Here is a 14,519-nt window from a genome sequence, read left to right as displayed (position 1 = left end):
CTTAAGGAAGGGGAGGAGCAATTAATTGGAAACAATAATGTCATCTATCACAGTAGATTACTTTGTGTCCTGGTGACTTAAGAGAGTTTAATTCTGATGATCCAAAGAGTCTTTTCTTAGAAATAAAGAGAAATTTTTTTCAGATTTAGTGTGCCTTTTACCTTTGTGTTTGTATAATGCTAACTTCTGCCATCTGTAAAAGTCATTTTTCTTTAATTATGTTGGATATTTATATGCTCAAGTTAGCCTTTTCACTACTGTATTTTATTAAGAAAACAGGTGACATCTCTTAAATGGTGTTTATATAAACTCTTAAATGGTGTTTATATAAACGAGAGTAAACAGTGATTTGAAAGACTATTTTCCCAGAGATGTTCATAATAGCATCCTAGATGCATAGGATAGTTACAAAGTAGACAACTTGAGGCAGTAGTTGTCCTACAGCAGAAATCAGTTGAGAAGAGCTGTAAGGATTTTCAAAGTAAGCTGTGTAGTCACGATAGTGGGAGAAAAGGCCCACTCATTAATAACTGTGATGAGTATAATGTAAGAGTAGCTCATGTCCATCAGCCATTCCTTCTACTGCCTTTTTTCCACTGTATATTTAGAGTATTTTTCTGGACAAAGATCTTCAAAGTGTTTTTCATTGTTGCCTGCCCTGATGACTTTACTGATACAACACAAATTGTAGTATTCTATGGAGATGGCCTGGGGCTTTTGTACGTTTTGGGAAAAATAATGGAAAAAGTAATTCTGTCCTACCTATGTTCAAGTGATATTTGAGAATATTTGATAAGTGGCTTATAAAAATGATGGGAATAGATTCTAAGTATAGTTGGTGGGCAAAAAGTTGATATTAAGCAGATTATAAGGTGATTTTAAAGTAAAATTTTACTTAAAGGTAAATTATACACCAATTAGCTTGTTTTTTTGAAGAGGCTTTTAGCACTATAAAAAGTCTGCAAGCTAAAATGTCATTTATTTATATGTTTTATATGCCTGAAGTTAGGTTAGGCTTTTGGAGGTTCTTTAATTACTCATGACAGCAGATTGTTCTTGATAATAGTGAAAAGTATAATGAATAAACTTTAAAGATCTTTTATTAATAATCTACTTATATTTAGCTAACATAGTCCTTATGTTTCACTACATGTTCAAAAGGATAGCTAGTGTTGCACATTTTCAAAGGTTTATGGTGATCAGTGAATAATTATCTTGATAGTACAGAGAGCTGCATGAAAAAAGGATACTTCATTCACAATTGTAGGATATAAGATAGTCCCATTACGCCTTGAATTTATCCCTCCTTTTCTTCTGTGGCACTTTACCAATTAAAGGTGGGTGAAGTTAGATAACGTGAAAAGCCTTAATTTTTAGCAATCCCTTTTGAACAATAAACTGACTAAATAGAAGGTGTTTACTCTAACATTCCTCTGACCAAAGAATCTAATTTTTATCAGACTAATATAGAGAATTGCTTTTAGGATAAAATCATTTTGATTGTGAGTCATCTTATATAGCTAAAAGCAAGCAGTATTTAAATATTTATCTCTTAAGTTTTTGATGTTTTTCTATTGATAGTAACTAAAAGTTTAGATGCTTTTCTTATTAAAATTTTCTTCTAAATGGAACTAGGGATGAAAGTTACTACTGACTTCAGTAATTTAGAATTACAGTATTGGAATCTTAATTATAATCAGTGGCTAATTTAAGCAGAATAAAGGATTAGCATGCATTTTTTAACTTCATATTAGGTAATAAGAAAATTATCTAATTTAAAAATTTTTAAAGATAATTTTTTAAATATTCATGAAAATATAGCAACATGTTTTTTTTTTTCATGAGTTAAACTGTGATTTTAAGTGCATCAGCTAAGTCTACCATCTAATAAGCTTGACTGTTAAAAATAAAATTTACGGCTGCATGGATAGATTGGGAAAATAATTCTAACAATGAAATCTAAAGCTGTTACTATATTAAGTTTTAGAAATGGAAAATCTGAGAAGTAGAATATTCTTCATATTCTTCACATTTACATAGGTATTATATGAAAGTTTTATTTCACTTTATCCTTTGTGATTATTTCTTTTATGTACCATAAGAAAAATATGGAAGCTATAATACCTCTCCAAAATATTTCGCTTTAGCATTGTAAAACACACTGAATTAAATGAAATTCTTTATTTCTGTTCACACTTGCACAGCAAATCACTACATTTATTATTAGTGTATTACCAAATTTGCAACATGGGTCATTCTGCTACAAATCTTTGTATTAGGAAGCTTGTTCACAGATGTTTAAACTAATTGGTAAAAAATTTTTACAAATAAATTGGTAAAAATTAGTGTTGCAATTTATATTAAATAAAGATTTAAAATTTAGTCGTATAGAGGGTGGTTTTATAAATTCTGATTTCATCAGTAAACATTTAATTATATAAAAAACTTTCACTGATACTATTTTTCTATAGTAATCTAGAAGGCATTGTAAACACTCAAAATAAGCAAGCCAGGCTCACTTTGGAAGACTTGTGGGTGAGAACTTATTTTCATTAGCATTTACTATTATCCCTTCCACCCTCCCTTCTTCTCCCTTCTGGTGTTAAACACACTTAAAATAAGTGGTACGATTAAGAAGAGTTAATTCCCAATGAGTTTAACAAATTGCCTGTTAATTCCTAAGGAATTTAACAAATTGGCCTATCACTGTGGCCAACAGAGCAAAACATGATTTTTCAATTCTTCAAGACAAAATTTGCTTTATTTGAAACACTTACATTTGGTGTTTTTATTATATGGGACTTGGCCAGTACAATTGGGATGTTTTTGGAAGGAAAAGGGGAGTTTCTGTTTAGGTTGGTAACATATGGTTTTATTGTTGTTACCCACATATGGAATTTTGAGATACTTGTTTCACATATCACAATGTGCCATGCATGAAGATAACTGCATTTGTTGTACATGGATGTTTAACCATTACCTCAAAACTCTGAAAGTTCACAGCCATTCATTCTTCCATCAGAACTGATTTCCCTTTCTAGCTGCTTCTCCTTTTCTCTTTCAGTTCCTATCAGTCCTCTTCTCTTCCAGTTTCCCCACCTTCCTACCTTTCACAGTTCAGTTCTTTCTATCTAGAATTCCCCACATTGTTTCTTCTTTCTGACAATAGCCAATATCTTCTTTACAAAGAAGATATTTTGGCTCTTGAGATGATTAAGACATATTTACACCCCAATATCTGTAGAATAAAAGGAAGCATGTTTAACACTTAACAAATGTTATAAGTCAGCAAACTTTGGCTCTCAGATCAAATCAACCCACCACCTATTTTTGTAAAATGATGTTTTATTGGAACACAGCCACAGTCATTTGTTTTGCTGCTGAGTTTTTTTTTCTTTTTACATAGTCATAACCAGAGGCAATAAATATCTAGTGCACTTTTCATTAGAATTCATTTAAATTAATTCCTTTCTAGATTAGCAAAACATTTTTTTTTTAATTTGTAACCTTTGGAACTTAGACACATAGTATCAGGCAGTTCTCTTAAGTCCATCTTCCACTCCTGCATTTTCTGAAACCTTTAATGCCAAAGTATTTGATATAAACTTTTTTGTGTGGCTAAAAATGTGGAATCTTCCTGGCTTCTCTCAACTTTTCCCAAAACATCACTTTGTAGGAATATTGAAGAAATGTTTTGATAATATTGTCCACCATCTTATCCCCCTAAAAGGTGTTTTGTTTTACTTGTATTCTGAGAGTGTTTTATTATTTATTATAAGTTGACCTCTTATATGAATTCCTGGGATACAAAGTAATACAATGTGGACTACAGTGTAGAGTCATTAAATCACATTAATTAATGATCTGTCACCTCAGATACTTAACTTTTTTGGTGAAAACATTTAAAATTAACCTTCTTAGCAATTTTGAAATGAACAGTATTTATTATCTGTATTCACCATGCTATGTAATAGAAGTTTTTTTTTTTTTTTAAAGTTACTCAGGCATGTAATGTTATCCCCTTTGACATTATGTCCCCATTTCTTCCACTTCTATAACCACCACTCTACCTCTCTGCTTCTGTGAATTCAGTTTTTAGAGTTCGTATATGTGAGGACAAAAAATATTTCTTTCTATGCCTGACTTATTTCACTTAGCATATGTTCTCCAGTTCTTTCCATGTTGTTGTAAATAATAATTTTCTTTAAAACTAAGTAGTATTCCATTGTCTCTATATACTACATTTATTCTTTCATCTGTTGAGGGACATTTAACTTAATTCTATCACTTGGCTATTATGAGTAGGGCATCAAAGAACATTGGAATACACACATCTCTTTGATTTCAGATCTTTTGGGTAAGTACCCAGAAGTGATATTGCTGGATCTTATGTTAATTCTTTTTTTTTTTGGTGCTGTGGATCGAATCCAGGGCCTTCTTGTGCATGCAAGGCAAGCACTCTACCAACCTGAGCTATATCCCCCCAGCCCATTAATTCTATTTTAATTTTTCAAGGAATCTACGTGTAGTTTTCCAGAATGGTTATGCTAATTTACATTTATTCCCAGTAATATAAAGGGGTTTCCTTTTCTCTATTTACTCATCAGCCCTTGTTATTTTCATCTTTTTATAAAAGCCATTGTGGGGCTAGATTTGTGGCTCAGCGGTAGAGCGCTCGCCTAGCACGTGCAAGGCCCTGGGCTCAATTCTCAACACCACCCAAAAATAAGTAAATAAAGGTATTGTATCCAACTACAACTAAAAAATAAATATTTTTAAACAAAAGCCATTGTGGCAGATGTGAAATATTATCTCATGTGGTTATAATTTACATTCTCCTAATGAATAGTGATATTATTTTTTTTCATATGTATGCTTCCATTTGTCTGACTTCTTTTAAGAAATATTTATTCAGATATCTTGATCATTTTTAATTGGGTTTTCATTTTCTTCTGAGTTTTCTGAGCTCCTTATATACTTATATTTGGAAAGTAATCCTTTAGCAGATGTACCGTTTATAAATATTTTCTCCTGATTTATAGGTTGTCTTTATACAGTTTCCTTTGCTGTTTAGAAGATTTTTAATTTGATGTAATTTTGTTGCATGTGCTTTTAGGATCAACTCCAAAATAATCATTGCCCAGATCAATGTCATTGCTAGTTTTCCTCTGTTTTCTTCTAGCAGTTTTACAGTCTTTGGTCTTATATTTAAGTTTTCTTTCATTTTCTATATGGGATGAGGTAAGGTTTCAATTTTGTCCTTCTACATGAGGAAATCCAGTTTTCTCAATACCATTCATTAAGACCTCCCTTTTGACACGGAGGGTTAATTTCTGGGCTCTCCATTCTGTTCCATTGGTAATTGTGTTTTGTTTTTGTTGTTTTGTTTCTTTGCCAATAAGATGGTGCTTTAATTGCAATAACTTTGTAATACATTTTAAAAATAGTGTCTGGCTTTGTTCTTTTTGTTCATGGTTGTATTGGCTATGTGGGATCTCATGTTCTATATGAATTTTAGGAATAAGATTTTTCTGTTTCTATGAAAATGAGGTTACAATTTTATTCAGGATTGCACTGAATCTGTATATCACTTTGGGTGATATGAACATTTTAACAGTGCTAATTCTTCCAATTCATGGTCATAAGAGACTATTATGAACAATTATATACCAACAAATTGAATAACCTAGAAAAAAAAAATGGTTTTCCTAGATAAATACAACTGTCAAGACTGAATCATTAAAAAATAGAAAATCAGACCAATAACACATGAGATTTAATCAGTAAAAAAAAATCTTCCATCAAATAAAAACTTGACACCTGTTGGCATCACAGCTGAATTCTACTAAGCATTTAAAGAAAACAACTAATACCATTCCTTCTCATATTCTTCCAGAAAATCAAAAAGGAGAGAATCTTCCAAGCTCTTTTATGAGAACAGCATTATCCTGATACAAAACCAAACAAGGATATTACAAGAAATGAAAATTATAGGCCACTATTCTTGATAAATATACATGTGAAAATTCTCAGCAAAATTCAGCAAACACATGAGAATGATAATTCACTAGACTAAGTAGGATTTATCCATGAGACAAAAGGATGGTTCAACATATATAAATTAATAAATATGTCACATTAACAGAATGAAGGAGAGAAGCTGTATAATCATCTCAATAGATGCAGAAAAAAAAACATTTTACATTATTCAGCATCAATTCATGATAAAACTCATCAAATTAGGCATAGAAGGAATTTACCTCAGCACAGTAAAGGTCGCATATAAGAAGCCCATTACTTCCCAACAGGGAAAACTAAAAAGTCTTTCCTGTAAGGTTTGGAAGAAGACAAGGACATCCATGCTCAGTTCTATTCAACAAGGTATTGAGAGTCCTTGCCACAGCAGATTGGCTAGAAAAGAATTAAAAGGCATTCAGCTGAAGGAAAAATTGAAATTATCAGTGTGCTGATAGCGTGATCTTATATATAAAACTAAAGTCTGAATGTTTTCTCTGATTAGTGGATGCTGATCTACAATGGGCGGGGGGGGCATGGGAAGAATGGAGGAACTTTGGATTGGCAAAGGGGAGGGTAGGGAGGCATTATAAGAGTAGGAAAGATGGTGGAATGAGATGGACATCATTACCCTAGGTACACATATGATTGCACAAATTTTGTGTCTCTATCCCATGTACAACCAGAAAATTGAAATATTGCACTCCATTTGTGTATGATGGATGGAAATGCATTCTGCTGTCATGTACAACTAAGTAGAACAAATAAAAAATTTAAAAAATATATAACACCCTACAGATTTTATTAAAAACTGCTAAAACTAGTGAACACATACAGTTAATTTGCAGGATACAAAAAACCTATACACAAAAATAAGTATTTCTATACACTAACAACAAACTGAAAAAAAAAAATCAAGAGTGCTTCCATTCACAATAATTACCTCTAAAAACCATTTAGAAATATAACTAAGGAGGTAAAAGACATGCACACTGGAAATTATAAAACATGATAAAAGAAATTGAAGATTCAAATAAATGGAAAAATATCCTATATTCATGGATTGGAAGAATTAATACTGTCTTGTTTTTAACTAAGGGAAAAAACAATTTTTTTCTTCTATTTACATTGTAGTTTTAAGTAATACTTATAAATTCTAAATAATATTTTAAAATTCATTTGATATCTTTCTTCATCATTTATTTGAAAAAAAAAAGGTTGAAGTGGAACAGTTGTGAATAGAAAGAATGACTATATCTTTATCCCCTGCCGTATACATTTCTTCTTTGCATGAAATTTGGTCTGCTTTTGAGCCAGAGTTCAGTTGTGGTGTTCATCTTCAAATTTCAACAGTTTTCTCAAAAGGGAATATTGAAAAAGAAAGTAATAGGGATATAACAAGTAATATAAAAATTATTCTAGAGTAGATGTAGAAATTTTTACAACTAAGGTTTGAAATTAATAAGGGAACTGAAATAGGATTATAAGCCAGTGTTGCTGATTGCTTCCTAAATCTGAGAGTTGACACTACTAGCTGTGGCCCAAAGTTACTGAGCAAAGGCTATATTTGTGATGCATTAGAAAAAAGAAAGAAGGTTTTAAGAAATATTGTTTGGAAATAGGTTAATAATCAAACATTAAGTCAAGACTATGGTGACATATACCAGAATTATAAAAGCATTCTTCCTTTGACCCAGCAATCTCATTTTGTTGATACCTTTTAGTGCAACTACAAATGTATGAAATTACATGTTCTTATTTATTTGGTGCATTTTTTATAATAGTTGAAAGATTAAACACAATTGAAGCATCCAGCAATAAAGGAAATCTGAAAGGCATTGAAAGTTATACCGAAAGTAAACTTGTCCCTCAACATGTGTATTATCAGTAAAATAACATTGAAAATGCAGGAAAGGAGATAACAACAAGTTTCTATTAAGGGCTGGTAAATGGGAAACAATATACATTACCAAATTTTATAAATGCCAGAAAATCTTTTACTGGAATACATAAAAATATGCAAAAGCTTGCATAATTTGTCTTGTTTTGATTTCTATTTCTAATTTTTCATAAAAACCAAATGTGCTACTAAGATTCTCAGGAACGTAGTCCTCATGGTCAGGTAAGAATTACTGTAATTCTTAGTTTGTTCATTTGTCTGTGAACAGAATAAAATTTGATCTGCTGTTGAGCTTCTCCTCAATCAGGAGTTCAGTTGCACTATTCACCCACAAATTCCAAGTTATCCCAGAAGAGAAATTGAAAAAAGAAGTAGGGGTACAAAAAGTTAAGGAAGCTAAAGCTCATACTCGAACATATGTAGAATTACAACAAAAATTAGTACATTTCTTAGAAAAATTGTTTCCATAGGAGAACAGCATTTTAAATTTTATTTAACATTTATGTTCCACAACTTCTTTGGAAGGATTTGAGATGGTGGGAAGGTAAACTTGTTCTTTGAGTTTTATCTCAGCACATTTATAGGTGAAGGCTTAACCAAAAGCTATGACCAGAAGACAATAGGAGCCTAGATTCTACATTCATGCCAACCAAGTAGTAAAATTTTACAGTGACTTGGGTATTTGGAAGAAAACTTTTGTGAATCAATCAACGATAACACTGAAATTTTGTGCTATAGAATTGTAATAGTAATGCTCACTGTGATAAATTAGTTATGATAGATCATTTGTTTTATGGGGAAAAGGAATAATTCTGCCTTAAGATGTTCCCTATGAGTTAGAAAAGTTAAAAATTTGTTTATGCAGAATTTCATTGATTATTCTTTGGTTAGGTATTGCTGAGTCATGATTTTACCAAAGTAATAAATTTCAAATGCATTACTATGTGTAATTATATAAATCTTTGCTGCAAAATCTTAGTTTTGAGTGTTGAAAACTAGAATGTATTTGTTATAATTCTTTTTTGGGAGGGAGGGGGTTACCAGGGATTGAACTCAGGAGCATTCAACCACTGAGTCACATTCCCTGCCCTATTTTGTATTTTATTTAGAGACAGGGTCTCAAAGAGTTGCTTAGCACCTTGCTTTTGCTGAGGCTGGTTTTGAACTTGGAATCCTCCTGCTTCAGCCTCCCAAGCAGCTGGGATTACAGGTGTTATACTTCTTAATACCTATCTAATCATGTAAAGAAATTCATGAGTTGATTTTTTAGATTGCATTTTTATAGTAACTACCTGTATAATGTTACTCTTCAAATGTTCATATAAACCTTCACATGTATTTTCTCAATGCTTTTCTGTGTTTGAAGTATTATTGCCATTTTTCACATACACAATGAAGGCCTAGGGAGTTTGTAACTTATCTAGTCACACACCTATGATACATAAGTAGATCAAAATCTCCTGACTTTTTATCATTTCTTCTCCCTGACCTAGTGTTTAATTTTTATTGTGATGATGATACAGCAGGTTGATAGCATGGTTTTATCTTTTCAGGATATGGCTTTAGTTGCTCCTGAAGCTCCTTCAGAACAAGCCAGGAGAGTTTTTCAAACCTATGATCCAGAAGGTAAAAGATCCAATTATGAACTGTTTTATGTCTTTATATATTCAAAGCATATTGATATTTACCTGAGTTTTATTGAAAAGAAATATAGATTGAATTTATAAAAAGTTTTAAAGGAAAATGATGAAAAGAGAACCAAAAAAATAACATATATTACCAATATGTTAACTTTTAATGTTAACTTTTCTTTCTTTCTTTCATTATAACTTTTCTCTAACTTAAGAAAAATCTAAGTTTCCTCTTAGAATTCATAATCTTTTAATCTTTTGGTAATGTTTCATTCTACTTCTTTAGATAAGGAAGTGAAAGGAATTTATATCCTAAAATTTTTCCTACCACTGAATCATGTTAAAGAATAAATAAATTCTACTAATAAAGTTTTAAAATATATGAGCTAATCATCAAACTTAAGATGGTTTGAAAAATAGTAACAATTTCTTATGAAAATAAAATTGACATAAAAAGTATAGTACAAGATTCAAAGAAATGTTGTGATTAATTGAACTGAAATTAGAGAGCTGTCATGAAGACTTTGGAGGGAAAGAGCACTTTTGGCAAATGGAGGCTAACAGAAAAGAAAGTGATGGGTCTGAGATAGTAACTATTGTCTGGCCTGAGTAGAAAGAAAAGCTATAAGGAAAATAATTAGGTAGAGTTTACTATTGCGAAGTGTTCCTAGAGGTCCAAGGTTAGTGGAATAACTGAGAAAATTAATTATATTAATTGTTGAATTTATATTTTAAAGAAATATATTTCAGGACTGGGGATATATAGCTCATTTGGTAAAGTGCTTGCCTTGCATGCATAAGGCCCTGGGTTCAATTCCCAGCATCATAAAAAAAAAAAAAGAAGAAGAAATATATGTCAGAGGAGTTGAGCATTTTCCTGGAGTATACCCTCTTGAAGATTTAAATACTTTGTTTCCTATCATCTCTAACCTCCTTTAAGATACCTGACATCTCAATGGAATGTGTCACTTCACAGTCATGCACATACATACATATGCCTGCTTTGTTTCAGGACTTCTGTGGGGGCATGTTTCTATCCATGATTACTGTATAAGAGAATTCCTTATAGCATGGAATACATTATAGCCTGAGGTATGCAGGATGTCATGACAGGTCTTTATGGTACAGATTTTTTAAGTGATTTTACAAAATATGAATCGTATTCTTACACAAGTAACTATCCAGCACATTCTAAAACCAAAACATATTATTTTGTAGTCTGTTGTGTTGGATACTGCTATGTTTGTTTCACTAGTGAAAATTTTTGAATCAGAATTGAAACTGTGGGTGAATGAGTTTCTTAAGAAAATGATCATGCAGTGAGAAAATTAGAGGATCTTGAAGATAAGAACCATTAATGAAAAAGGGAACAAGAAATACCTTCACGGTATTTCACAAACAGAGGAGACTGAACATTCAAAAAAATTAGAAAGCTGAGTGAAAAAAACTCAACAATGCATACACTAATACTAAGGTTTTAAAAACCTTAGGAGACCTTGTCATAAGCAATAGATTTGCGTGTTTACTTTTTGCAATTTTTTAAATCATTGATGAGATACTTGAACTATTCATTTTCTTTTGCACATTTACCAAACAAAATCAGAATGTCTTTTATTGCGAATAATCACAATTTATAATCAGTGGCAATTTTTTCAAATTTAATCATGAGAGATGCAATATGAAAATAAAGTTGCTCTTCCTACTAAAGACAATTGTTGATTAAATAAAATTACTTTCATCTATAAAGTTTCCTTTGTGTCAGCTTAACAGGACTATAAACAATGATTAAAAAGCAAGGAAAATCAGGTACCTCAGAGATCATCTTTATGATAAATCATGTTTAGAAAGATAAACTTTTCTTAAAAACTGAAAATTTTCACTTTCAGTCTTTACAGTCATTTACAAACTAATCTGCTCTTCTACTAATTTTGATTTTTTTTTCCTCCTAAACATAGTATACCTTGCTTTCACAATATAAGCAAATCAAGCCTGCTCAGAACACTAAGTATACTGTCTTACAAGCTTCTAAGTAGTTTTCAATTTCCATTTGGCAGAGACTGGTTTGGGGACAATTGTCCTTTGTCAATCTCCTTAGATACTTGAAGAATAATTGATCTAGAGAGGAGCTAATGAAAAGGGAACTGGAGTTCTGGTACCCATGAGTATTTTTGTATCTTTATCTCACTCACCATACCACTTTATCTCCCACTGTTGGCTGCTACTCAGGTATCTGACAGTTGCGTTAACCTGTAAGAACACTGTTCACACACTGTGCCGTAGGCATATTGGGAATTAAATTAATGGACTAGTGCAGGCATCTTGCATATTTTAAGCAAGTGATTCTAGGACATAAATCTGGCTTATAAGTGAGACCTGCCTAAAAATAACAGTGACTGGCATTTGCATGGAGCATTACAGTTCATATTACATTTTTGCATCCATGATCCCATTAAACTTTGCCATAAATCCAGGAGATAGGCAGGGATTCTATCATCATCATTGTTCTTCAAAAATAAACAACTTTGTGACACTTCTCCAGAACTACATACCAAGTAGTAAGAACCAAGATTGTCTAAGTATGCTACAAGATCAAATACTTTCTTCCCCTCACTATTCCCAATGTCTTTTTTTTAAAGGCTAAAATCTTCAAGTAGTACTTTTTAACTCAAGTTTTCTTTGAACTGTTGTTATTAATTTAGTGGAATAAGGATTTGATATTGACTTTCATTCTACTTGAACAATTAGAGTAACTTCCATTTCTTAGAAGCTAACTTAGAAGATCAAAATCATATGTTTGTACTGTTAATTTTGGTAGCATTCCAAATGAGAAATTTTTATTTTAGCAGGACCTTGATATCTCACATCTAATTACTTGGCTCAGTTTATTGAGCAATCCCAAGTCAAGAAACGAAAATAAACACTAGTATATGTGGCTCAGGGTCTCAAAGGTAAAGTGAATCGGCATCAGGCCAATGCAAAGCATCATGCATGCATTTTTAAGGAAGTTCACATTGCATTTATTTATTGCACCTTTTGGGGGGTGGAGGTTTTATGTGGTTTTGTACTCAAATGTCTGTTTTATAGGAGTTTTATAAAATAAAAAAATAGTGATGGAGGTAGATTGATCAATGTGATCAGATATTGGACAGAGGAACTTTGTAGTGCCTCCTAAAGAACCTTGTAATAGCAAGTAGATCTACATGATAGCTTATAAACACAGAAACTTATCCAAATAATTTTTCCTGTCTCCTGAAAAAAAATAATTTTGCATTTGGAGATTGTAGATTTTAACTATGGCTTAACTAAGCAACATAATTTTTCTCTACTTTTCAAATTCATCAAAACTATGCCCACAAAACTTGAAAGTTTTCAAATGTGCCCTCAAACAGATAATTTATTCTCTCTGCTTCAAATTATCAGTAACTTGACAAATTAGAATTATTCTAAACTCTTGCCTTAAAAATTGTACTTTTTTTCCTATATGATTTGTAGCCTTCAAGTTGAGACTAATCTGTCTTCAGATGGGGAAACAAGTGCTTAATGATGTTTAAGAACAGAAAAAGACCTTTGTGCTGTTATAACTTCATTTCCTTTTTGATAGACAGTGCACACTGTCTGAATGGGCAACCATACACTTCATTCTGTAGTTTGATTATAGGAGGCAAGGCTTTTGGACATCTTGTTCTCCTTGGCAAGATTTTTTAAAAATCAACTAAAGCCTGAAAAAAGACATTGTGTGGGATGCTTATTTAAAGCTGAGACAGTCCTGGAATGATTAGATGATTAAGAGAACTTGAGCAGTGTACATTTAAGGCAAGAAACAGTTTGCTTGTTTAAAACTACCATCATTTCTAACTACCCTACAAGGTTTTTTCTGTGTCATGTACTATTACATCATCAGAGTTTGAGCCATTTGGCAATGCTATTTCCTCATCAAGCCAAAAAAATTTTTTTCCATTGAATAGCCATCATCAACATTTGATTCTACTCTACATTTCAACTTCAATTTTTTTCCATTAAATCTATAGCTCTTATTTCAGTCATCAAGCCTCTTATAGGATATCTCTTCCTAAGATGTCTATTACCTAATAGTCACTACATTCTTTCAAGATGTTCTATAACATTGTGAGAAAAGAAATTATTTTCTTAATGGGAAATACTTTGTTTATTGAAAGATACACCTAATAAGTTATAATTTTAAGTAGAAAAAAAACTTTTACCCATTTTACAGATTAGTAAGACTGTTTAAAGAAAAAGTAATTTGACTTTAAGGATTCATTGGAGTTTTCAGGTAGAAATTATGTGGTTAACTTTTTTATTTGAAATCTCCCCCCAAAAAGTCTTTTGTCCGTGTGCCTTATAAGTCTAAAATAAAAGAATCTGGAAATAATAGACATTATTATAAAAAAAAGTAAACTTAATATGCTATTCCTTAATTTTTTGTATTCCTTTTATGTGATTTTCCCCCCTGGAATCTGATTAACAGTACTAGTATTTCTTGAGGTAAACTCTTATTTGAAGTTTTTTCTGATATTTGTTTTTTCCAGATAATGGATTCATAGCTGATTCACTTCTAGAAGACGTAATGAAAGCATTGGACCTTGTTTCAGATCCTGAATAGTAAGCTAAATAGGGAGTGTCATTTTGTAAAGTCAAAAAGATTCCATTATATTTTAAACATTATATTTATCTTTTTTAAAAAAGTTAAGCCTACATTATAAAAACTAGCAGTTTATATAAAATAAAGATTTAGAAAGAAATCAAACTAATCTATTATGATAGTAGAGACTTAACATATTTAAAATGAGCTTCCTTTCCCACCTCGTACTGCTGCTTTTTCTGAAGTGCTGAAAATGTCTTTAAGTTTTAAGTACAGGTATTCCATTTAAAGATTTTATTTCTTTTATGGTTTCTGTGAAATAATAAAAGAACCAGCAGGCCTCTAATTTTCAATCTTAAATAAAGATGACTAA

General features: G+C 31.4%; 1 protein-coding gene across 5 annotated transcripts in view; it reads left to right on the top strand.

The window, feature by feature from the left end:
- MINDY3 (MINDY lysine 48 deubiquitinase 3) overlaps window positions 1-14,519 on the top strand; it is an 89,032-nt gene that overhangs the window by 65,413 nt on the left and 9,100 nt on the right. For all 5 annotated transcript variants that reach the window (XR_014022429.1, XM_081297419.1, XM_081297417.1 and 2 more), the window contains 2 exons: window positions 9,469-9,541; window positions 14,094-14,166. Coding sequence is in view for 4 of the 5 variants with exons in the window: in XM_081297419.1 (XP_081153545.1) it covers window positions 9,469-9,541; window positions 14,094-14,166 (146 nt within the window). In the remaining variant the exon portion in view is untranslated. The remainder of the gene's footprint in view (window positions 1-9,468; window positions 9,542-14,093; window positions 14,167-14,519) is intronic.

The sequence above is a fragment of the Spermophilus citellus genome (assembly GCF_964194105.1).
Source record: "Spermophilus citellus genome assembly, chromosome: 6".
Classification (NCBI taxonomy): Eukaryota; Metazoa; Chordata; class Mammalia; order Rodentia; family Sciuridae; genus Spermophilus; species Spermophilus citellus.
Note: the sequence above shows the minus strand (reverse complement) of the source record. Positions and strands in the feature narration are given on the sequence as shown.